This window comes from Hippopotamus amphibius, chromosome 1, assembly GCF_030028045.1.
Source record: "Hippopotamus amphibius kiboko isolate mHipAmp2 chromosome 1, mHipAmp2.hap2, whole genome shotgun sequence".
Lineage (NCBI taxonomy): Eukaryota > Metazoa > Chordata > Mammalia > Artiodactyla > Hippopotamidae > Hippopotamus > Hippopotamus amphibius.
Window position 1 is genome coordinate 74,518,159 of NC_080186.1, and position 26,627 is coordinate 74,544,785.

General features: G+C 33.2%; 1 protein-coding gene across 2 annotated transcripts in view; it reads right to left on the bottom strand.

The window, feature by feature from the left end:
• The window catches only part of LRRC7 (leucine rich repeat containing 7), a 371,481-nt gene that overhangs the window by 221,153 nt on the left and 123,701 nt on the right, over window positions 1-26,627 (bottom strand). For both annotated transcript variants that reach the window (XM_057744562.1, XM_057744552.1), the window contains exons 5-6: window positions 17,288-17,377; window positions 13,467-13,523 (exon numbers count right to left, since the gene is read on the bottom strand). In XM_057744562.1, coding sequence (XP_057600545.1) covers window positions 13,467-13,523; window positions 17,288-17,377 — 147 coding nt within the window. The remainder of the gene's footprint in view (window positions 1-13,466; window positions 13,524-17,287; window positions 17,378-26,627) is intronic.

The window sequence follows — 26,627 nt, forward strand, 5'->3', positions numbered from 1 at the left end:
AAAATAAATAAGATATAGTTCTTTCCTTTAAAAGTTTACAGTCTTCTTGGGGATATACTCATAGGCAACAAATTCAATATAATGTGCTAAAGGCTATCATAGAGGAATGTACAAAATGCTGTGGTAGCAAAGTGGAAGGAATAATTACTGCCTGCAGTGTCAGGAGACACTTTATAGAGAAAGTGGTATTTGGATTGTGCTTTAAAGATTCATAGTACATCAAAAAAAAAAAAAAAAGAGAAGGGCAAGTAAGACATTTCTTCTGACCCTTTAATATCCTCAGTTACTTTCTTCCCCCATCTTGGATTCTGTAGCCCCAGATCCCAGTCACTCTTCTGTAAACATCCTAAGTTCCCTTGCCCCTCTCCTCCTCCATCTGGCATGCCTGGCAAACCCAGCCAGCTATCTCCTAAGCCTGCAGCAATGTAACCGACTTGCTGAAGAAGCCTGCTCAACTTTCCTGAATGGATTTCTTTCACATATATAACCTTAAATTTCAAATGGGTGGTCAATGCTGCCAGATGACTCTAGGACACAGCCCTAGTGTATTCACTTGCCCATTCTCTAAGAGAACTTCTCTTTCACACTTTCTCTCATCTCCTCAAATCTCCATTATTCTCTACTTCCTCTCAAGTGATGGACTCTTCTTCATGCCTCATAGGAAAAATCAAAGCAATTAGTTGAGAATGTTATCTCTCCACTTCCAAACCACCAATCTATCTATATTTATATATTTATATCCATTTTCTCTAGGACCCTTATGTTCCCACGTGAGAAGCATCCTTGCTTCTACGGCCACTTCCTCCACTTATGCTCTGTATCCCATTCCCTCACCTCCTCAAGGATTTGGTCTTGTAATTATTTTCCTTCTCTCCCGCATTATTAATTCTTTTATTTCTACTGGACCATTCCCATCATCTTGCAAATGTGCTTTAACACTATCCTTCTTAACAAATCCTTTTCCTGACACCATATCCCCATCCAGTTACTGCCACCTTTTCACTGTTCATTCTACAACTACAGTCCTTGAAGGAACCATCTGTACCTGTTATCTTCTTTTGCTAACCTTACTCTCCCCTCAACCACTCCAATGAGGCTGCACATAATGCATTACTGAAATAGCTCTTATCAAGATCCCATCACTGACCTAGATCTTGCTAATGCCAATGCTCAGTTTTCTGTTCCCATCATGCTTGACCTCCATCCAGTGTTTGATAAAATTGACTCCTCCCTCCCTCTTTTTTCTAGACTTATGTGGCACTTCCTGAATTTGGTTTCCTTCTTAACTCTCTGGTTGTTCATCCTGAGGATCTTTTGTAGAATCACTTTTCATACTTAAACTATAAATATAAAAGTGTCCTAGGCTTAATTCTGGGTCCTCATTTCATTTATAGTCTCAATTGTTTACCTTGACCAATGTCTTATTTTTAAATAACATCTATAGAGTGATAACTTAAATTTATATCTCTATCTTACTGAGCATATGATTTATGTATTCAATTGCCTACCCTTGATTTTCTAATAGGCATCTCCAACTTTTCATTGCCAAGATCAAACTTCTGATTCCCCTCATCTCCTCCTCTTCAGATTTTCTCTATATTGGGAAATTATGCCACCAGTTATCTTGTTAGTTAAAGTCAGTCTTTGGGGATGCTCCTTAATTCCTCCTTAAATCCTTAACTTTTCCTCTCACCACAAATTCTTTCCATCAGCAAGCTTCCACCTCAAAATGGATCCCAAACCTGACCACTTACCATCTCCAGAGAACATTCCTAGACAAAGCTATCATCATTTCTTATCTACACAATTGCAATCATCTCCTAATTGGTGTCCTTTTAATTCTGTCCACGTAGAACCCCTTCTCTGCAGAGTTGCCAGGCAGATCTTTGTAAAGGTTTAGTCAAATTACAATTCTCCCTTGCTCAAATCCTCAAATGGCTTTTCATCAGAATTAGAATATAATCTTAATTTCCAAATGTGGCTCACAAGGCACTTCATCACTTTGCCCCAACTGTCTCTCCAGCCTCGTCTCATACTCTTCCACTTCACACTCATTATGCTCTGGCTACACTGGTCTTCCTGCTCCTGACACATCAGGCTTGTTCCCATCACAAGTGTTTTTACATCTGCTGTTCCTTGTTGTTGTTTCCGCTCTTCCTCTAGAACTTTGCATTACTCTCATCATTTAAATCATGCAAAGCTCACCTTTTCACAAAGGTCTTTTCTGACCACTCTAGCCAAAAAAACAAAGAGTAAGTAAATCCAAAAAACCAACAATCAACCAATTAAACAAAAACAATCCCCAAACCCAATCACTTCCTATACTGTCATCCTGTTTTCTTTACAGCAATTACTTGTCTTATTCACTTATTTGTTTATGTGTTTATTGTCTGTCTCCCTCAACTAGACATGAAAGTCTTTGAAGAAAAGAGAATCTGTCTTCATTGTGCATTGTCATATTGTCATATCCTCTAGCACGTAGAATAGCGTCTGACACGTTAGGTACATACTCAAAGTTATTTTTAAACTGACTTGTTCATTATATGAAGTGAGAATTAATTGGTAGGTGTACTGAGGCACCAATCTGCAAGTCATATTTAGGGGATTAAGTGGAGAGTAATTGAAGGGAACTTAGGGGTCATACTGTGAAGGCTCTGGAATGCCATGTTTCATAGTTTGAATGTTACTGTAAAATCAATGGGAAGTCAAAGATTTAAAATTTTATATTCTCTCTTAAATAAAGCCTTTAGTTATGAGATCTTCCTTTTATAACACTAAAGTATGTAAGTACATTTTAAAACGTATTTCTACTTAGTTGGATGTAATATTTAAAGAGATGCCCTTTAAGATTATATTTAGTATAAGTGTTTTTACTTTTGCTTTTGGAAATTTCATGAAACATTTAATCAAAATAAAGCTTTTGCTTCTAGAAATCTGTTTAATTTATAAATGTTTTACTATAATCAGGAGTCAGTAACCTTAATGTAATTAAACAAAATTTATTTACCTAAATTGCTAGATAAATTTTTTAATAGAGAATGTGTTATTCTTACTTTTTAACCACTTTATGTTGTGTATTTTCTACCCCATCTTTTTAGAACAAACATAAATTTGAATAGCTAATGCTTGATAAGAGTCATAGTGCTTAAATTTGATTAATCTTATTTCTAATCTTAAAAAATTATACAGCAATTTACTTTATAAGTAGAAAAGATTGATATGATGTACTAAGTGTTAACAGAAGTCCTTTTGATATACTAAATTAAGTTTAACTATAAAGAGAAAATGAATAGAAATACAATGTAGTTAGGTAAAGGTTTGGGATCATTTTGAGTATAAATAATGTAAAACTAAACATAATGGAATAGGAAGTTTGGTAAGGAAGAATTCATAATTTTTAAAAGCCATGAAAAGGCAAACTAAAATCCCATATTACTAAAAGGAAATATAAAATATACATGCTTGGAAATTAATGTCAGGAAGTTAATATCTTATGTGAATTTTTATTTTTAATATTGCTCAGGCACTGATCTTAAATGTCACAGAAACTGTGGAAAACCACAGCAACTTAGAAATATTTCCCTTGCATCTCTTCAGCAGAAAATCAAGCTCTTTAAAGATATATTTTGCATATTGAAAGACCTGAATTAACCCCGACTTGAGTAGAGAGAAGAATGGAGACATGAAGAAAGCAGAAAATCTATGGAGAGTTAGATATATTTCACTAGTTTTCGTGTGTCCTAAGGAGCCAATCATCAGTAATAATCTGTTGTTTACTCATCAAGAGTCTTTTTTTAAAAGTGAAAATCAAAACATGGCTGGCTGCAAACTCTTTTAAAATGTTGGAAGAAAACATATCTCCTAATGATCAGATTTTCCACGCATTTCCGAAATACCAAAGAAGGACCCGAGTGAAATTCAATTCACCAATTTCTCTTGAGTGTCCACTGTTACTGAGACTGTGCGATCCCCAAATTAGTAACTGGGAAGGAAAAAGCATACTGCTCAGCAGTTGTTTCCTTGAGAGTTGGACTATGGAGTTGGAGCTTCAAATAGCATATTCAAGGTGACAAAAAAAAAAAAAAAAACCTCAAAACCTTACGAAATGAAGCTTATTAGATTTCTAAGTCAAACTATAATAAGACCAACATTCCTGTGAAAACTGTGCCTTGAAAAAACTCTAGCATACTTTCTAAGCTATCACTTTGAATGCAGAATCCATAGCTAATTTCATAGCAAAAGCAATGGGAAAATTAAAAGATGATTTAGAGTTTTTCAGAGAGAAAAAGGGAAGATTCCAAGAAAGATGCTTGGAGATACAAAAGTGAACTTTATATACTGCATATAGCAGAGAGACCCTGTGGGATGGTGAATGTTGAAAGATAATGACACTGAAAATGCTGACTCCAAGCTATGAATGGTCTTGACGTGTTTGTCTTCTGCAAGCTGTGGGCAGTCATTGTGAGCTTTTACATTGGCATGTGTAATGGTGTATTTTAGTAAGAAAGCTCTGACAAGAATAAGGAGATGGATTCCAATGGAGGAGATAGGAAGAATGAGGAGTTACTGGAAGCTAAGACAAGTAATATTGAAGACCTCAAGTAGGGCATTGATAGAAGGTAGAGAAGGCTGTTTAGATGTGACATAAATTGATGGACAGTGGATTTGGGGTAGTAGGAGAGGAAAATAGAACCGAGATTTCTAATTTCTGTAATTAGGTAATGGTACTGTCCCTAGGTATTATACAATAAGATGCCTGGGATTTCTGTTTGGTGTAGTTTGGTTTGGTTTTGCTTGAAATGGTGAGCAGAGAAGAAAGATAAAGATGATATCAGTTTTGAAGCATGTGACTATTCCATTTGAGATCTGACTGTTGGAATATGGAATTGAAAATCAGGTAAATGTTTGCAATTCACATCTGAGACTGCAGAAGTAGACTTGTTAACTAGGTCCATTGTGTCTTTGTATATTTTTCTGGTCTAAGACTCTGAGACCAAGATCAACACTAATGTAAAGTTCAGAATGTATCTTTAGTAAAGACACTACATTTTTTCATAAAGGGGAGAGCAATCATCCACATTAAATTGTTTGAATTTCAAATCTGCAAATGGTGGATATGCTCCTCTTGTTTCTTGTTGAGAGTTTCTATTTTTTATCATGTCTGTTACTGAGTTCAATTCACCCAAAGAAACTACAAATCTTAAAAAGAAAAAAAATAGTCTTTAAGAATTGATTAGTAGATATTTCAAGTTTTTATATACTTTACCAAGATTGAGAGACAATCATTTATATAGGTTGTTAATACAGTACAATTTGAAAAATAAGAGAAATACGTTAGCATCAACCACTATTTTGAAGATTTTATTATGAAAGAAAATACTGAAAGAAAACCTCTGTTCCCTTTCTAATAAAGATATTTTTATAAGATAAAATGAAAAAATATTTAATTCATGCCAATCTTTTCTTGAATACTCTTAAGTTGTCTAAGTACCCAAGTTCACTACTTTTGTTTAAATACTTTCTTGGTTCTAAATAATCACAAGACTCATTTTCATCAACTATTACCCAAAATATATTTCACAGTTTAAAGAAAGCAATGACCACCCAGTATTCTTTTAAAATAATGACACTGAAGTTCAGAGAAGTTAAATAATTCATAAACAAGAAGCAAGGGCCTGGAAACACATCCAAGTTTATCTGACTACAAAGCATATCCTCATTCAAGTACATTCTGGCTCTTCTCAGGTGAAAAAGAACTAAGTACAGGCTGATAGTTCCATGAGAGACTAAGCCTTGAGATCTCATGAAACTGACATCATAGCACTTTCAACCTCCCTATTATAACAGGCCGTTTCCATCTTTTGGTAAATTTAATCATCAGGGATCAGAGTGGCTATTGATTGAAGTACTCTGAAAAGAGCAGTTTGATCCCATGGTTTTATGTGGCTTTTGTGCCCTCCCCATAGCTCTGTACTGGACCTGACACAACCTTAGCTAACCATAATACTCTCAAGCTTAATTTTAAGTTGAAAATATAAGACTAAAAAGAAATATAACGTGTAAAAGAATGAAATTAGAACACTCCTTAACACCATACACAAAAATAAACTCCAAATGGATTAAAGACCTAAATGTAAGGCCAGACACTATAAAACTCCTAGAGAAAAACGTAGGAAGAACACTCTTCGATGTAAATCACAGCAAGATCTTTTCTTGATCCACCTCCTAGAGTAATGAAAATAAAAACAAAAATAAATAAGTGGGACCTAATGAAACTTCAAAGCTTCTGCACAGAGAAGGAAACTATAAGCAAGAGGAAAAGACAACCCTCATAATGGGAGAAAATATTTGCAAACAAATCAACAGACAAAGGATTCATCTCCAAAATATATAAACAGTTCATCCAGCTCAATATCAAAAAAACAAACAACCCAATCAAAAAATGGGCAGAAGACCTAAATAGACATTTCTCCAAAGAAGACATACGGATGGCCAAGAGGCACATGAAAAGCTGCTCAAAATCACTAATTATTAGAGAAATGCACATCAAAACTACAATGAGGTATCACCTCACACCGGTCAGAATGGGCATCAGCAGAAAATCTACAAACAGTAAATGCTGGAGAGGATGTGGAGAAAAGGGAAAGCTCTTGCACTGTTGGTGGGAATGTAAATTGATACCACCACTATGGAGAACAGTATGGAGGTTCCTTGCAAAACTAAAAAAAGAGTTACCATATGACCCAGCAATCCCACTGCTGGGCATATACCCAGAGAACACCATAATTCAGAAAGACACATGCACTCCAATGTTCATTGCAGCACTATTTACAATAGCCAGGACATGGAAGCAACCTAAATGTCCATCAACAGATGAATGGATAAAAAAGATGTGGTACATATATACAATGGAATATTACTCAGCTGTAAAGAGGAATGAAACTGGTACATTTGTAGAGACATGGATGCACTTAGAGACTGTCATACAGAGTGAAGTGAGTCAGAAAGAGAAAAACAAATATGGTATATTAACACATATATGCAGAATATAGAAAAATGGTACAGATCAACTGGTTTGCAAGGCAGAAATAGAGACACAGATGTAGAGAACAAACATATGGACACCAAGTGGGGAAAGCGGGGAGGGTTGGGGGGGAATGAACTGGGAGATTGGGATACCAAATTGTACACTCTAAATATATGCAATTTATTGTCTGTTAACTGTACCTCAATAAAAGTTCTTAAAAAAAAGAAATATAATTAGTTCACAAGATAGAGAGCTCACACTTTTATTGGTGAATCACTGGAAAGCACACATTTGATATTTTAGAAGCGAATCTAGTGATTACATTGTTAGAATGCATTATAATTTGTAGAATGCTTTTAAATGTAAAATGCCATAATTATCACTTATTTCATTTGAATTGAAAACATAAGACCAGGTGAGAAGTAAAAACTAATCCTAGTTCTAAGTAAGACCAGGTGAGAAGAAGTAAAAACTAATCCTAGTTCTAAGTGCAATTCTCTAAAACCAGAGGGCACTAACGTTGATTAGCTAGCTTGTCACGTTGTCCCTTTCAATAAAGGAAACCCAGAATGGGAGGGTACCATGGATTTAACAAAACACCATGCCTTATAAATTGATATTCATTGGTAAAAGCATAAGGTAATAGGATTATAAAAGCACCTTGTATCCAATTATGTATTACAGTCACAAAAACAGTTAATAGAAACATCAAAAAGCTATTCTGTAAGCTGTGCCTGACAATGCAATTTTTTGTTACAATAGCACTAAGAAACCTATTGATGTATTTCATTGTAGTAACTAGTACAGTAATGCCAAATGAGATAAATTCATTAATAGGACACATTGGATAAGAATAGAAAATGACTTAGTCACACCTGTCCAGTTCAGAATACATATTATTTTATGGATTTTTCTTCATTATGCTGACAATGATAACTGGTAGGAAAATAGATAACAAAGGAAGAAAGGTTTTAAAAAAGAAAACACGACAAATATACTATATTTTTATGTCTGCCTAAAGAGTGATCTTATTTAAAAAGAATAAATGAACTTAAATGAAAACTAAAAAACATATTATTTGCAAATAAATAGAAATTTGAATGAAAATTATGAATATGGGTATTTATTGCCATTCAGATTAGGAAAATATCCACACAATGTATGTATTAATCACATATGTAAAACCTCTATCACTGAAATTCTCTTTTTTATTAACAGGTAAGCATTTTAGTGCATAAATACAAACTCTCTCCTTGCCCTCTATATCTACAAGCATTTCAGATATGAAGCTGATAATTTTCTCCATGTTGATGGTGGTTTTTTAATTTTTAAAGAATTTATGTTTGAAAACAGCTTTTTAAAATAAGTTTTTAGGTTGAAACAATACAAAAAATTATAAAAAGCTTCAAAGTACCATACAAATAACTTTTTTGAACTACTTGATAATAAATTGCAGACCTGGTATCCCATCATTTCCCAGTACTTTAATGTGTATTTCTTACAAACAAGAACATTCTCCTACCAAACCAAAACAAAACCATCCAAATTAGGAAATTAACACTGATACATTCTACCATCTAATCATCAGATCCCATGCAAGTTTTGCAAGTTTTGCCAGGTGTCCCAATAATTTTTTTTTTAATAGCAAAAGAATAACTGATTTTAGTTATAATGTTTCTTTAGCCTTCTTCAATCTGAAATATTCCCTCAGTCTTTTCTTGACTTTCATGATCTAGTGTCTCATATCTAGTGCTTAAATATAGCCCTGGTTTCAATTTATATTTACGATTCAAGGGGATCTTTTTCTTAAGAGTATTTCCAGGTAAGGCACGATGTTTCTGTGCCTTCTCTGAATATACGTGTGTTGTGTGTGTGTCTTTAGGCATTCACAGAATGTGAATACTGTAGAGTTTCTGAACCTTTGTTTTCAGGGAGCTAAACACTTAATAAAAGCAATGATGCTCAAGGAATAAAATCATGTAAACAATAGACACATCATTTACTAGTTTTCAAGCATACATAGCCAAGTAGTTTCAAAGTAGCATTCATGCTGGTGCTTGGGAAAGCTTTCCTTTCAATTGTTCCTTAATGATTTTATTCTATGGAGAATCCCAAAATTGTCAGAGATGATAGTGAAATAGAATCCTATTAACAACTCCAAAGGAAATTTTCTCAATATTATCCTTTGAATGAATATACAAGAAACAGTTATATGATGAAAATAATCCATTCAACAAATTTGGTCCTTTAAAATTAAGAGGGCCCTCTTTTCGGTGCTCTGTCATAGTATACTAGGTATTTTGACATGGATTATTTTACATAAAGAAGCCAAATAATCTACTTCTAGGTAAAAATAAAACTCTGTAAACTCACAATGGGCCATGAATATATTGGAAATAGAGACAACTGGATTTTATAATTAATACATTTCTGGATTCCACAGCTTTTTTCAGCTTCACATAGGAGTCTAGTCTAAAAGTAGTTGTCGCTACTTCAGACTTACCATTTCTCAAATTGAATCCCTTCTTCCAAAAACTTTTAAGTTCCTTATCTACCAAGTTCATCCATTTTTCCCTTTTTGGATTTGTTCACCCAGGTTTACTTATTTGTTGATACTGCCCCAGCAATTCTACTGGAACATGCTGGACATATTCCTCTCTCAGTCATTGTATTATGATAGTAGATCGAGAAATTATGCTTCATGCCTTGTGTACCCAGGTGGCAGGGCAAATATAGACATTAATATAAGCTTAACCTGTGTTTCCTTTTCTTCCTGTTATTTCATATTTTTATAATTATCACAGACACATGTACATAACATCATACTTTGGCTCAAGATGAAACAAAGTCACAGTCATAATAAGTTCTTAATGAACAGGCTATATGTTAACTTCAAGGTTTTAGAAAAATTCTCTTAAAAATGGAAAATTTTTGTTTAAAGATAAAACCCATCATTATTAGTAACCATTCATATGCTATTACATTACTTCCATGGAAATGCTTCCCAAATTCCATTAAAAAATGTTGTCCCTTCATCTCTATCGTAACATATGTTTCTTGACTAAATGTATCGCTTTTTCATGGACAAATCAAAGAAATAAGATTGGATTCCCTTTAGTTGTTATAAGTATTAATTGCCTTAATTTGAAGTTATTTTCTTCCCTTGTCATGCCTTAGCTATCATATGTAACTTGGAACCACCTGAAGAAGTGTGTGTGTGTGTGTGTGTGTGTGTGTGTGTAGGTTTAAAATTCAAGGCTCAGCTATCAGTCACTGAGCATCCCTCATCATTTATCCTTTTCTGCCTTCTCCATGCTCACCAGAGACTCATTTTGTTATAATATTTGGTATCCCATATAGTTTTTTATGGGAACAAATAATCAAGTAACACAAAATGTGCAGGTCACATGACAGATATTTCTCATTGTGAATCAATACATCAGCATTCTTATGTATTTATTGAATGCTTCCTATGTGCTGGGCACTGCTTCCGGAGATTCAGCAGCGCCAAAACAGAAGAAACCCCTTTTCTTAACAGAACTGAAAGTTCTCCTAAGGAGATCATCTCCCGGCAAACAAAGAGTCAACACAATTCAGTGAACCATAAATGAGAAAATCGAATGGAATAGTGAAATCGTATAAAGGCTAAGAGGGAGCAACCTTATATGATGTGATCAGGGAAAGCCTCTGAGGAGGCACCATTTGAAGAAAGATAAGAATCGTATAGAGGATCTAGCCTGTAAAGATTTGAGATAAGGGAATTCCAGAGAGAAATAGCTAGTGCAAAAGCTCCAAAATGGAAACAAACTCATTTTTGGACCACCTCTCAAAAATATAGTTAAGAGGATAATTCTGCTATGAGAAAATATTTTTATCATAAAATTTAAAGTTTTTTTTTCTTTTTGGTTATTTAGCTTTTTCCAGATGTTCAATGTCCTCAGTTATTACACACAATCAAGACCGACTGTGTCAATGATTTTTAAACAAATGTGTACCTTAGGAAAGGAACAGTGTAAAAAAATTTCTAATACTAAATTCTACCTAATAACACAAAGAATTTGTCCTAGAATTTGCACATATCAAAATGCCTGTATCAGTTTACTTTAAAAGGACACGTTTTAACGTATATCATAATTCTTCACATTTTTACAGTTTTCACAGCTTGCCAGGTGTGTAGACTTTAAGACAGAAGGTGAAAAGGAGGGAAAATCACTGAGGACCTGCTAAAGACTTGACATCTTGTTTGTGTCCATGAGGAAATCACGAATCATCTCTTCTTGGAGTAATTATTAAAAAACAAAAATTATTTTTCCTAATGCTGTTTTTCCTCTTTTATTTTCATTAGAAGTGCAAAATAAAAGATAGTAGAAAGCTCTCACATATTTATCTCTCCATTACAGGTCTAGATTGGTGATCAGAAGGTACCATGTATAATACATACTGAAAACACAGTTTATTTTTGATCATGACAGAATGTTCTGCAGTTCTCATTTTTATAGACGTCGAAACGAGGATAAAGTTCTCCATATGTCATGCATGCCCCTGGTTCTTTTGATTTTTATCAATAAGGTAAAAAATAAGCACACTAGATTGAAAATAATTTAGAAGACTTTTAAATGTAAAAACTGTAACAGCTATACAAATTGTATAAACATAGGAGTCTACCAAGGAGACCCATTTCAAAAAAAATTTCAAAATCTTTACAAGTTTTTTCTTCATGTGATAGCAAAGAAAGTTAAATGCATATTATTCTACTTATTTGAATTCTATTTGATACTGGGCCACAGTCTCAAGCCTACGGAATACCCATGCACCAGTCATGAACGTTGTTACTCATTACTTTGAACTGTTCACATATCTCATACATAAAAGCCATATTATCAGTCTATGGTCAGGCTTTAATTTATATTTAAAATTTATATTTTAAAAATACATATTTGAAAACTTGACAACCTGTGTCAGATTTATTTTTTATTTCACATCAAAACTGTTATTTAAGAGCAGAGGGGAAAGGATTCTCCTCCACACCATCAATATTTTCTCCTGGACCTAAATGTTTATATTGAGATGAAGGACACAATTGCTCTTTCATCACAGTTTAGTTTGTGCTTAGCCTTGTTTCCACTCTACTTTACATGTAGACATTTAAAACATGGGGGTTGGAAATCTATTTGCAGTAGGTTAATGTTGAACAAGTAACACTTTCAACCATATTCCCATTTGTTTGTGCCCCCATCATGGAAGAGGTGCCTTCCATTAGACCGATGTATAATGTTTTGGCTTAGAGAAAGGCCACTCAAAAGTGCGGGGTGTCCAGATACGGAGACATTTTCTCTTTTTCACGTTCTCTCCTTGTCTTTCACGTATGGAGGAATGAATAAATGTTTTATCTCTATTTATATATTTAAATTAAATTCATATAATTATTGAAAGCTTTATATTGCACTGACAGAATTTTCATACATATGTATGTATCAAAATGTACTTGAGGGTATTTTATTGATATATTGGCTGAAAAAAATCAATGAAATTCAGTGTAGTTTGCTTAGAAAAGGAATATTAAAAAGAGAAAAATAAAATTGTTTTGGTTCAGCAGATGAAAGGTCTCTAAATCCTGCAGATATGTTTGAAAAATTAATCACTGTACTCAATATTTTTCTGCAATACTGCAGGAGGGTTAAAATAGCAACATAGTACTTTCAATATTTTAACTGTAACATATACAAGTCATAATGATTTATTTAAGTAAAAAAATCCGCACTTTAAATAATTTTTGACTTTCAAAAACATTTTTTCGGTACAGCACAAAATTTTATTATTAGACATAAATAAGGCAAAGCAGGATGAAACAAATAACTTTATTAAACTAAACATTGAATAAAATTTTGTAGATTAGTTTTTACATAAAAATGTTCTCTATTTTTATGTAAACCAGATTTTAAACAGACTACTAAAAAGGTACAGTTTGAAAGAATGTATAAACATAAATTTCCTGCCAAATCACTTTAGGATCTCTAGAAACATTTTAATCATTTTTACAAAATACTTTTGTTTTAAAAACTGAAAACTACCACAAACCATAAATTAACTTGAAAAGTTAAGTATTCTTTTAGGTCGAACCTTTTGAAACTGTTGATTGTTTGGGGACTATAAAAATGTCAGTTTCATAAGTTTCAGTGCAATAACTTCCTGATGTGTATGTTCAGCTATGAGAAGAATCTTAAATGGACTCTTCCCACCATTACTTATAATTATACGATTTTATAAAGCAGGATGCATTCTTACTTAATATAAATCTCTTATAGTGCAATGTACTTTCTAGCCTCTAGAAAAAAAGTTGTAATTCAGTCATAATGACAAAGCACAGCCAAAATAAAAATAGCTATTTTTTCCTACTAGTGAAAAATCACAATTCAAAATTTAGAAAACAGTCACTTACTTTGGTAGAGTTTTCAAGTGATTTTCTCTTAACTCCAATATTCGCAATTTGGCAAGTCTGTAGAAATGAATTTAAAAATTGCTTCTTAATATTCCTCTATAAAACAATATTCTTATGGTAAATTGTTACTCTATTATCCAAACAACTATGTCCAAACATTACATACCATGGTTACAGATTTTTAAGAATTATGCAAATTGGTTATGAGTAGGGTTGTATCAACACTGGAGAATAACAAATATCACTTTCCTAAAAATAAAGTTCTCTCAAAGATATCATTGAGTCCAAGTCATCTAAATGTTCTATGTTTTACTAAACATATTCACTGTTGTTTGATTGTATGCATTCAACAGATGATTGAATATCTATTGAATACAAGGTGCTGCGTTCACTGAAACACAGTGATGCTTTCCCTCAGAAGATGATGAGCGAGTTTGTAAAGCAAATAACAGAGCACAGTGGTTAAAAGCTTGAGCTTTGTGATCAGACAGATCTGGGTGAAATCCAGACTCTTTCATATCCTGTGTTTTGCTCTGTGACACTGGGCAAATTAATTAACCCCTCCTAACTCCAGTTTCCTCATCTATAATAAGTATGTGATAATAGTACAAAGTTTATAGGATTTTGAATATTAAATGATGTCATGCATGTAAAGCATTATGCCTGGCACACAATAAGTTTTAGTATGTGTTAGTTATTACTATTATCTTTAACTGAAAAAGGGGACAAGTGCTATAATATACTATATTTAATTGATTCTGAGATTAACATCTGATTATTTCAAGTGGACGCACATTTAAAAATTTATAGTATCATCTATCCTATGACAGTACTAGAGTTGGGAGAATCTGTGAAGGGGATGAGAAGTGTTCACAGTTTCTGTTGCTTGCATGACATTTGTAATTAGAAATGCATTTCACACTTAAGTATGTGTTAGTGTTTGCAACCTGGGACATGCAATTGTTACTAATGTCTATATTGAACTTTCAAATGTACTCAATTGAGGTTGCTTTAGGACAAATATTAATTGAATTATCCACATCCTTAGTGATGTGGGAATATTTCACTATTTGAACTATTTCATCTACAATGTCCCATATTTACCGCACTTTTAGGTATTCAACTAGTTCTCTTCCCCTTTCCTTTTTGTTTTGAGTTCTATCGTTTGCAATTTATTTTGATCTTATAACTCAATCTTTATTTGAAATAAAGTGATTTAGTTCTTCAGAGCATGAGTATATCACTAGTTAAAGACATTTCTTAGACATTTATGTACCTCAACTCTTAATATTTGTAGTAGCATAATAATATTTTATGACTTAGTTTGGCCTTTAGGGGCACTAAATCGCAGGTTTTTGAAAGTATCTTAAACATTTTTTTGTTAAATTATCCAGCTGAAGGTTAAAAAGCTTTCTAGATTACAATAATAAAATAGAGCGATTTGGGGGCAATTTACGTAAGATTGAATTCTAATTCCAAGTGGTTTGGGTTTTAGTATTATGTTATCTGTTTGCCCAAATTTCTTCCTCTATATTAGGACTAGTAAAAGAGAACTGACAAAATGCAAGACAAAAAGCGTGTCTTAGGGAGATAATGAAACATGTTCTGATTTAATAAACCAAAAGTATATTTGTAGTGTTGTGATAGGTACCAGAAGGAAAATCTACTTTATATGAACAAATGGTGAAGTATCAATTTATTTAGAAACTACGTAAATGCTTTTTTGACTATCTGTGAATTTTTAGAACTGAGTGTATGGTATTTGTAGGTGTTGTGAAATCACGATCCACAAAAGTAAGGGAACTTGGAAAAAATTCAAGGTGATTTCTGTATGCAAATAGAGGCTGCTACCTGTTAAGGGAATTCATTATTTCACTGAGTTCTTCTTAATGTCATGTATTAGCTTCTGCCAACAGGTGGGTGTTGAGTTATACTCAGTCAGTTATTTGAACAATTTCAAAGATGATCATTTAGAAAAATACAGTTAACAATAAACTTAAAATGCCTTAATTTTTAAGATATATCTTTTATATTTAAAATAGCCAAGACATGGAAACAAGCTAAGTTTCCATTGACAGATGAATGGATAAAGAAAAGGTACATATACATATATGATGGAATACTATTCAGCCATAAAAGAAGAAGAAAATCCTTCCATTTGCAACAACATGGATGGACCTTGAGGGCATTATGCTGAATGAAATAAGTTAGGCAGAGAAAGACGAATACTACATGATCTCACTTACATGTGAAATCTAAAAAAACAAAAACAAAAAATCCAAAAAACTCATAGAAAAAGAGATTGGATTTGTGGTTACTAGAGGTGGAGGTGGGGTGGGGGAATTGGATGAAGGTAGTTAAAAGATACAACCTTACATTTATAAAATAAATAAGGGGGATGTAATGCACAATGGGATTACCATAGTTAACACTGCTGTATGGTATATGGTATATTTGAAAGTTGCTAAGAGAGTAAATTCTAAAAATTTTCGTCACAAGGAAAAAAACTTTTTTTGTAATTATATGAGGTAATGGATGTTAACTAAATTTATTGTGCTAATCATTTTGCGATAAATTTGTTACTATGCTGTATACCTTAAACTCAACAGTGCCGTATGTCAATTATATCTCAATAAAACTGAAAAAAAAAAGTTCACTTGAGAACACCAAGAAAATAATGAAAATATAAACATGAAAATAAAATCAGCCATAATTTCACTTCCAAGGAAACAGGCTTTTATTTTGTGCACATTCATATTCATATGGGAAATGTAGTTTATATATATATAGTTATGATATGCTTCAGACATATGATAGGAATTAAAAAAATCTTTATTAGGCAAGATTATAAATTGCTACATGGTATTGTCATATAGATGCACCATAATACAGTCAACCAATCTCCTAGATGGATGTGTACTTCCATATTTTTCATATTGTAAATAATGATAAACATCCTTGTCCATAAATCCTAGTGTGATATATGATGATATGATACATTTCTAGAAAGGAATTACAAAGGCAGTGGTTGTAAATATTTTCAAATCTTTTAACGCTCGCTGCCCTGCACACAGTATATAACTGCACACAGTATATAACACTCTGCAATTTCATCAACAGTGTGAGGTTATCTCTTTCCTTATACTCTATAAACAGCTTTACATTTTTTATAATATGCTAGAGCACAAAGGCCTTTTTTTGTCATATTAAAATTTGTATTATTTTTATTATTTATGATGATAAACATTTTTGTTGTCAATTTGTACATTTCTTATGAACTGCTTGTACATGTCATTGACCCATTTCTTCTAATAAGACCTTTAACGTCATACTCATTTGTAAGAAGTCTTTATAAATTGAGGATATAATTTGCTTTCCATGTTTGATGGAAATATTTTCCTATTTATTGTTTTACCTTAATTTTAAAAAATATTTTCTAATATTATCTTATTTTAAACACATTTACATATTCAAATCTATCCCTTTATGATATTTTCATCTGTTTCTATGCTATAAAGGTATTTTCCAACCCAAGAGTCAAAAGTATTCATGTGCATATTTTTCCAAATCATATCTGATTTTATTTTTTTTATATTTAACTTTTTAACTCATCTGTTATTTGATTACTAATGACATGTAAAGACCTAATTTTACTTTATTTTTTGTGAAATGGTTCATTAATTGACATGGTATCATTTACTGGATAAGAATGAGGATACCTTTAATTACAATGGTCACTTCTGAAGCCTCACCTACTGGTGCTGGTAAAGTACTTATCTAAAGTGAAATAAAATTGTATCATTTAAATTTTTTATTCTTACCTTCCAAAATTGGCTGGAAGAAATTCAAGAAAGGCGTCATTCAGATAGAGCTGGGTCAGGTTTAGAAGCTGCGTGAAGCCATCAGGGAGTCTAGAAAGGAGTTAAAGGTTTAGTCATTGCATAGATGTTGTCATAGAAACTGAACAAAAATATACATCTCTAAGGAGAAAAAAATAGAAGTGTAATACATTTTTCAACTCTCCTTTGGTATCACAGTAATGGAAGAATTTATTGAGCATGTTGTTACAGCTTGAAAATTTTGCCTGTTATTAAAATAAATGTCATTCACCCACTTCCACACTGCTCTCCTGTGCTGAGATTCATGTCACTGCCAAAGGCAGCGACATCATTCTTACTGTTGCCCTAACCTTATGCGCGCCAGTGAGATAATTTTATGGAAATTTCAAGCCGTATGCCACGTTTTGTAATTTTAAATTTGATGTTCTTTCTCAGTAGATATTCACATATATATTCAGGCAAGGCTATCTACTCTTTCACTTAATCATTAAAATTTCTGTACAGTTAGTAATTCAAATTGATCCAATTCATGTGCACTAAAAATGAATAAGAACATTGAAACAATATTTAAAGTGAATCCTAAAGACTTGAAGAGGCATTAAAAGAGCTGAGAAAATATCCTTTGGGAAAATCTTACCAGTTAGATAAAATAATTATTTGAAATGTTTAAATAATTTTTACCAAAAAGATTTAACTCAAAAGAATTTTCTTAAAAGATATATTTTTAAGCAATTACATTTCTATTTAAATATTTTAATGCCTTTATGCTTTAGACAAGACCATGTTCTTTTACAAAATACTTTTAAATAGTGTTCAAATTTGCCTCCCTCTCAAATTATGGTCTCTTTCCTTGAATTTACTGACAATATTATTTAAAAAGCTGCCTCTACTTGCTACTTTTTACTACTCCTCAAGCCATTGCTTTCTGGCATCTAACCCAACTCCATTACTGAAACTGTACTCACTAAAGCCTCCGATGACCTCTTCGGTCCCAATTCCATTAACTTCATTTCATTTCCTAACCCACACGCCTAGCAATAGTCGCCACCACTGATTGTTCTCTCCTTCTGGGCTTCTGATGTAACACTTTTCCTGCTCTTCCTCCTACTCCTGGAACACTATATCTGAGTTTCATTCCATGGTTTCTCTTCCTCTGACCAATCTTTTGTTAAGAAATGTTATACACATATAAAAGTGTATGTGTACCCACATTATAATTTAATAAATAGAACCAGTACCTTTAAAACCCTCTAGATGTCCCTCCCTGATTACATCTTTCCATTTGCTCCATAAATTCCTGAATGATGTTTACTTTTCTGCTTTTTGAGGATTTTTACCACACCTATTTAAATCCCTAAAAAAAGTCACATGGTTTTGCATGTTTTTGAACATTTTACAAGTCAAATCATACTATGAATATTTTCTGAGACTTTTAATAATTCACATATTAAATAATTCTTTTATCAGTTAAATGAAATTCATTCATTTTGGTGTAGATAACTGACCATCATAGCATCATATTCCATTGTATGAATATATATATAAATAAATACAATTTATTTATCATTCTTCATCCAACTGAACATTACAGTTATTTCTAGCTTTTTGTATTCCTATTATATGTTCTATTTATTTTTCAACATATATCCTGCTGAACAAGAGATTACTTAAGTTATATTGCTGGTTACAAGAGGTTAATGTCCCTAGTTGGATTGTTTGTATATGGCTTCATGGAGGATGTTTCCATAAATTTGCTCTCAAATTAGGATTCATAAAAGCAGAAAAGAGAGAGAGAGAAAGGAGGCAGGGGAGAAGTAAGGGTTTCTATAATGTAGAAGTAAGAAGTCACCTGAGGTGGGTGACAAAGAGATGAGTTCTAGAGGGAATACTATATTTACGTAAGAGAGTATTAGAAGTTAAGATTTGAGAATATTAGTAGGGGACAGGATTTAGAGGATATTAAAGCTTGACTCAAAGGTTTGATCTTTATCCTATAAGATTAAAAAGAATATATTGGAGATTTTAGTTTTTCTTTATGTTTTCCTTATAATACATTAGACCTCATATCCTGATAGTATAAAGTTTTTATGATAATGGTACAGATGCTCAATAGATTACAATTCAACTATCTTACTTTGATGTCCTTTTGGTTCCTACTGTCATTCGAGAAAAGAAATCATTTATGACTTTTCAAAAAAGAAGATTAATATGCGTAAAATGAGAAGAATGTTAAAACTTTTGATCTAATAATTTATTTTAACATTGTAACTATTAGCAAGTAAAATTCCTTTAAAAATACTAATTTTCTAGTTTTAGGCACAGTTTGAACTACTCAGCTTATGTTAGTCTATTATTCCACACGTATTCACTAAGTGGTATTACATTGTACTACTTCTTTAGATAAAAAATATATTTCTTTATGCTGCTTCTCTGGCAAAGTTTATGATGCAAGAAAATCTGGCTCTTACACTTCTCTAAAGATTTAAGACTTGACTACACTGGGCAAATTCCAACTGCAAAATTGGACTGCCAAAGTAAGTTATATGAAAAACCAGAATACAATGTAAGATAGCTTTTTCAGTCTGCTTATAAACAAAGATGTGTTGACATTTTATATTGAATCTTTCTCTTTTAAAAAATGTAAAATTAAAGGCTGTATTTATATAGTATGTCTTGTTTAATAGTATGTGTATTTTTTATTTCAATTTACTTGAATAAGAATTTGTCGAATGGTTACTCTGCACTGAGATTCAAAATTAATGCCTTCTTCTTCACCTTCCCCACAGCATTATATTCATAGATTTAGCAAAATGCTTATAATAATTATGTTTTATACAAGTGTTGGAAATTTTTAATTCCTGGAAGGAATTATACATTCTTTGCGGGCAAGGAATTTTTTTAATCTCCTCAATAATCTAGTATTGTACTTTGAAAACTTATTATTTGAAAAATATATATTCAGTGGGTCTGCTAAAAAGATATTCAATTTTATTATTAATTTTATGATAGGATTTTGCATCTTTAATAGTGATAATGGTCCCACTTTTCAACATCACCACTTCCAGAGGAACATACAAGGACCTGTGAGGAAGCAGATATTCCTTAGCAAGCTAGATGAACTTAATGAAGATGAAAGTCATGGGCTGTCTTTACTCTCCTCCAAGATATTCAATGAAATCCAACTTTTTACACTAAGTAAGGTAACTCTAATGAAATGTTTTCACATTCCTAAAGTAACTGGTGGTTTTCCACATTTGACTGATTTATTAAAAAATTCAAATTATTTAAAAAAATATATATTGGTAAATAATTCTCTCTCTAAGGAAACATTTTCATTTTATAATGGCTTAAATTAAAAGTGGAGAAAAGGGAACCCTCCTACACTGTTGGTGGGAATGTAAATTGGTATAGTCACTATGGAGAACAGTATGGAGGTTCCTTAGAAAACTAAAAATAGAACTAACGTATGACCCAGCAATCCCACTTCTGGGCATATACTCAGAGAAAATCATAATTTGAAAAGATACATGCACTCCAATGTCCATTTCAGCACTATTTACAATAGCCAGGACATGGAAGCAACCTAAATGTCCATCAACAGATGAATGGATGAAGAAGATGTGGTACATATATACAATGGAATATTAGCCATAAAAATTAACAAAATAGTGCCATTCGCAGCAACATGGATGGACACAGAGATTGTCATACTCAGTGAAGTAAGTTAGACACACAAAGACAAATATCACATGATATTGTTTATATGTGGAATCTAAAAAAAAGCATACCAATGAACTTATTTACAAAACAGAAGTAGAGTCATGGATGTAGAAAACAAATTTATGGTTACCGGGGATAAGGAGGGGGAGGGATAAATTGGGAGATTGGGATTGATATATACACACTACTAAATATAAAATATGTAACTAATAAGAACCTGCTGTAAAGCACAAGGGACTCTACTTAATACTCTGTATGGCTGGTATGGGAAAAGAATCCAAAAAAAAAAAAAAAAAAAGAAAGAGTGGATACATGATAACTGATTCACTTTGCTACACCTGAAACTAACACAACATTGTAAATCAACTATACTCTAATAAAAAGTTTTTAAAAAGTAGCATATTCAAATTGCAATAAAGAAAGCATACTAGAATCAGACACCCAAAATGTTTAGTGCTTGAGCAGGTGGACACTGATGTCAGAAGACCTAAGTTTGAATCACAGTTCTTTCAATTCATTATCTCTGTGACTTTTGCAAATCACTTAATTTTTTTAAGCTCTTTATTGGAATATAATTGCTTTACACTCTTGCACCAGCTTATGAGGTACAACAAAGTGAATCAGCTGTATTTATACATATATCCCCATATCCTCTCCCTCCTGTGACTCCCTCCCACCCTCCCTGTCCTGGTCCTCTAAGGCATCACCCATCATCGAGCTGATCTCCCTTTGTTATACAGCAACTTCCCGCTAGCAATCTATTTTACAGTTGGTAGTGTATATATGTCTATGCTATTCCCTCAGTTTGTCCCACCTTCCCATTCTTGCCCTGCTCCCCCAACCCCGTGTCCTCCAGTCCATTCTCTGCATGTGCATCCTTATTCTTACCCTGTCACTGGGTTCATCAGTACCATTTTTTTTTTTTTTTTTTTAGATTCTGTATATATGAGTTAGCATGCAATATTTGTTTTTCTCTTTCTGGCTTACTTCACTCTGTATGACAGACTCTAGGTCTATCCACCTCATTACATATAGCTCCATTTCATTCCTTGTTATGGCTGAGTAATATTCCATTGTATATATGTGCCACATCTTCTTTTTCCATTTATCTGTTGATGGGCATTTAGGGTGCTTCCATGTCCTGGTTATCGGAAATAGTGCTGCAGTGAACATTATGATACATGTTTCTTTTTGGATTATGGTTTTTTCTGGGTGTATGCCCAGTAGTGGGATTACTGGATCATATGGTAGTTCTATTTTTAGTTTTTTAAGGAACCTCCAAATTGTTTTCCATAGCAGCTGTACCAACTTACATTCCCACCAACAGTGCAGGAGAGTTCCCTTTTCTCCACACCCTCTCCAACATTTATTGTTTCTAGATGTTTTGATGATGGCCATTCTGACTGGTGTGAGGTGATACCTCATTGTGGCTTTGACTTGCATTTCTCTAACCATTAGTGATGTTGAGCATCTTTTCATGTGTTTGTTGGCCATCTGTATGTCTTCCTTGGAGAAATGTCTATTTAGGTCTTCCGCCCATTTGTGGACTGGGTTATTTTCTTTTTTGGTATTAAGCTGCATGAGCTGCTTGTATATTTTGGAGATTAATCTTTTGTCAGTTGCTTTGTTGGCAAGTATTTTCTCCCATTCTGAGGGTTGTCTTTGTCTTGTTTATCGTTTCTTTTGCTGTGCAAAAGTTTTAACTTTCATTAGGTCCCATTTGTTAATTCTTGATTTTATTTCCATGATTCTAGGAGGTGGGTCAAAAAGGATCTTGATTTGATGGATGTCATAGAGTGTTCTGCCTATGTTTTCCTCTAGGAGTTTTTTAGTGTCTGGCCTTACATGTAGGTCTTTAATCCATTTGGAGTTTATTTTTGTGTATGGTGTTAGGAAGTGTTCTAATTTCATTCTTTTACATGTAGCTGTCCAATTTTCCCAGCACCACTTATTGAAGAGGCTGTCTTTTTTCCATTGTATATTCGTGCCTCCTTTGTCAAAGATAAGGTGCCCATATGTGTTTGGGCTTACTTCTGAGTTCTCTATTCTCTTCCATTGATCGTCCTTTCTATTTTTGTGCCAGTACCATACTGTCTTGTTCACTGTGGCCTTGTAGTATAGTTTGAAGTCAGGAAGCCTAATTCCACCAACTCCATCTTTCCTTCTCAAGATTGCTTTGGCTGTTCAGGGTCTTTTGCGTTTCCATACAAATCATAAGATTTCTTGTTCTAATTCTGTGAAAAACGCCATCGGTAATTTGATAGGGATTGCGTTGAATCTGTAAATTACTTTGGGTAAGATAGTCATTTTCACAATGTTGATTCTTCCAATCCAAGAACATGGTATGTCTTTCCATCTGTTTGTATCGTCTTTGATTTCTTTCATCAGTGTCATAGTTTCCTGCATACAGGTCTTTTGCCTCCTTAGGCAGGTTTATTCCCAGGTATTTTTTTCTTTTTGTTGCAGTGGTAAATGGGAGAGTTTCCTTAATTTCTCTTTTTGCTTTTTTGTTGTTAGTATAATGGAATGCAAGAGATTTCTGTGCATTAATTTTGTATCCTGCTACTTTACTAAATTCATCAGTTAGTGCTAGCAGTTTTCTGGTAGAATCTTTAGGGTTTTTTATGTATAATATCAAATCATCTGCAAAGAGTGACAATTTTACTTCTTTTCCAATTTGGATTCCTTTTATTTCATTTTCTTCTCTGATTGCTGTGGCTAAAACTTCCAAAACTATGTTGAATAGTAATGGTGAGAGTGGGCACCCTTGTCTTATTCCTGTTCTTAGAGGGAATTCTTTCAGTTTTTCACCATTTAGAATGATGTTGGCTTTTGGTATTTCATATATGGCTTTTATTATGTTGAGGTAATTTCCTTCTATGCCCATTTTCTGGAGAGTTTTTATCATAAATGGATGTTGAATTTTGTCAAAAGCTTTTTCTGCATCTATTGAGATTATCATATGGTTTTATCCTTCAATTTGTTGATATGATGTATCATGTTTATTGATTTGCATATATTGAAGAATCCTTGCATCCCAGGTATAAACCCCACTTGATCATGATGTATGATTTTTTGAATGTGCTGTTGGAGTCTGTTAGCTAGTATTTTGTTGAGGATTTTTACATCTATATTCGTCAGTGATATTGGCCTATAATTTTCTTTTTAGTGCCATCTTTGCTAGTTTTGGTATCAGGGTGATGGTGGCCTCATAGAATGAGTTTGGGAGTGTTCCTCCTTCTGCAATATTTTGGATGAGTTTGAGAAGGATAGGTGTTAGCTCATCTCTAAATGTTTGATAGAATTCGCCTGTGAATCCATCTGGCCCTGGGCTTTTCTTTGTTGGGAGATTTTTAATCACAGTCTCAATTTCCGTACTTGTGATTGGTCTGTTCATATTTTCTATTTCTTCCTGGTTCAGTCTTGGAAGATTGTATTTTTCTAAGAATTTATCCATTTCTTCCAGGTTATCCAATTTGTTGGCATATAGTTGCTTGTAGTAGTCTTTCATGATCTTCTGTATTTCTGTGGTGTTAGTTGTTATTTCTCCTTTTTCATTTCTAATTCTGTTGATTTGCATCTTCTCCCTTTTTCTCCTGATGAGTCTGGCTAATGGTTTATCAATTTTGTTTATCTTCTCAAAGAACCAGCTTTTAGTTTCATTGATCTTTGCTATTGTTTCCTTGCTTTCTTTTTCATTTATTTTTGATAGGATCTTTATGCTTTCTTTCCTTCTGCTCACTTTGGGGTTTCTTTGTTCTTCTTTCTCTAATTGTTTTAGGTGTAAGTTTAGGTTGTTTATTAGATATTTTTCTTGTTTCTGGAGGTAGGACTGTATTGCTGTAAACTTCCCTCTTAGATCTGCTTTTGCTGCATCCCATAGGTTATGGGTTGTTGTGTTTTCATTGTCATTTGTTTCTAGATATTTTTTGATTTCTTCTTTGATTTCTTTAGTGATTTCATGGTTTTTTAATAGTTTATTGTTTAGACTCCATGTGTTTGTATTTTTTATAGTTTTTTTTCCTGTAATTGATATCAAGCCTCATGGCATTGTGGTCAGAGAAGATGCTTGATATGATTTCAATTTTCTTGAATTAACCGAGGCTTGATTTGTGACCCAAGATGTGATCTATCCTGGAAAATGTTCCGTGTGCACTTGAGAAGAAAGCGTATTCTGTCATTTTTGGATGGAATGTCCTATAAATATCAATTAAGTCGAGATGGTCTAATGTGTCATTTAAAGCTTGTGTGTCCTTATTTATTTTCTGTTTGGATGATCTATCCATTGATGTAAGAGGGGTATTAAAGTATCTTACTATTATTGTGTTACTGTCGATTTCCCCTTTTATGGCTGTTAGCATTTGCCTTATATATTGAGGTGCTCCTATGTTGGGGGGCATAGATATTTACAATTGTTATTTGTTCTTCTTGGATGGATCCCTTGATCATTATGTAGTGTCCTTCCTTGCCTTTTGTAACAGTCTTTACTTTCAAGTCTAATTTGTCTGATATGAGTATTGCTACTCCAGCTTTCTTTTAACTTCCATTTGCATGAAATATCTTTTTCCATCCCTTTACTTTCAGTCTATATGTGTCCCTTGGTCTGAAGTGGGTTTCTTGTAGGCAGCATATAGAAGGGTCTTGTTTTTGTATCCTTTCTGCCAGTCTGTGTCTTTTGGTTGGAGCATTTAGTCCATTTACATTTAAGGTGATTATTGACATGTATATTCCTATTACCATTTTCTCAATGATTTTGGGTTTGTTTTTGTAGGTCTTTTCCTTCTCTTGTGTTTCCTGCTTAGAAAAGTTCTTTTAGCAATTGTTGTAAGGCTGGTTTGGTGGTGCTGAATTCTCTTAACTCTTGCTTGTCTGTAAAACTTTTGATTTCTCCATCAAATCTGAATGAGATTCTTGCTTGGTAGAGTATTCTTGGCTGTAGGTTTCTCTCTTTCAGGACTTTCAGTATTTCCTGCCCCTCGCTTCTGGCCTGCAGAATTTCTGTAGAAAGATTAGCTGTTATCCTTATGGGTTTTCCCTTATATGTTATTTGTTGCTTTTCTCTTGCTGCTTTTAATGTTCTTTCTTTGTGTTTAATTGTCGTTAGTTTGATAAATATGTGCCTTGGTGTATTTCTCCTTGGGTTTATTCTGTATGGGACTCTCTGCACTTCTTGGACTTGTTTAATTATTTCCTTTCCCATGCGGGGAAGTTTTCTACTATAACCTCTTCAAATATTTTCTCAGACCCTTACTTTTTTTTTCTTCTTCTGGGATGCCTATGATACAAATGTTGGTGTGCTTAATGTTGTCACCAAGGTCTCTGAAACTGTCTTCCATTCCTTTTATTCTTTTTTCTCTTTCCTGCACTGTGGCAGTTATTTTCTCCATTCTATCTTCCAACTCACTTATTCATTCTTCTGCCTCAGTTATTCTGCTGTTTATACCATCTAGGGTATTTTTAATTTCGGTAATTTTGTTGTCCATTACTGTTTGTTTGCTCTTTAGTTCTTCTGAGTCCTTATTAACTGTTTCTTGTATTTGCTCTATTTTGTTGTTGAGATTTAGGATCATCTTTACTATCATTACTCTGAATTCTTTTTCAG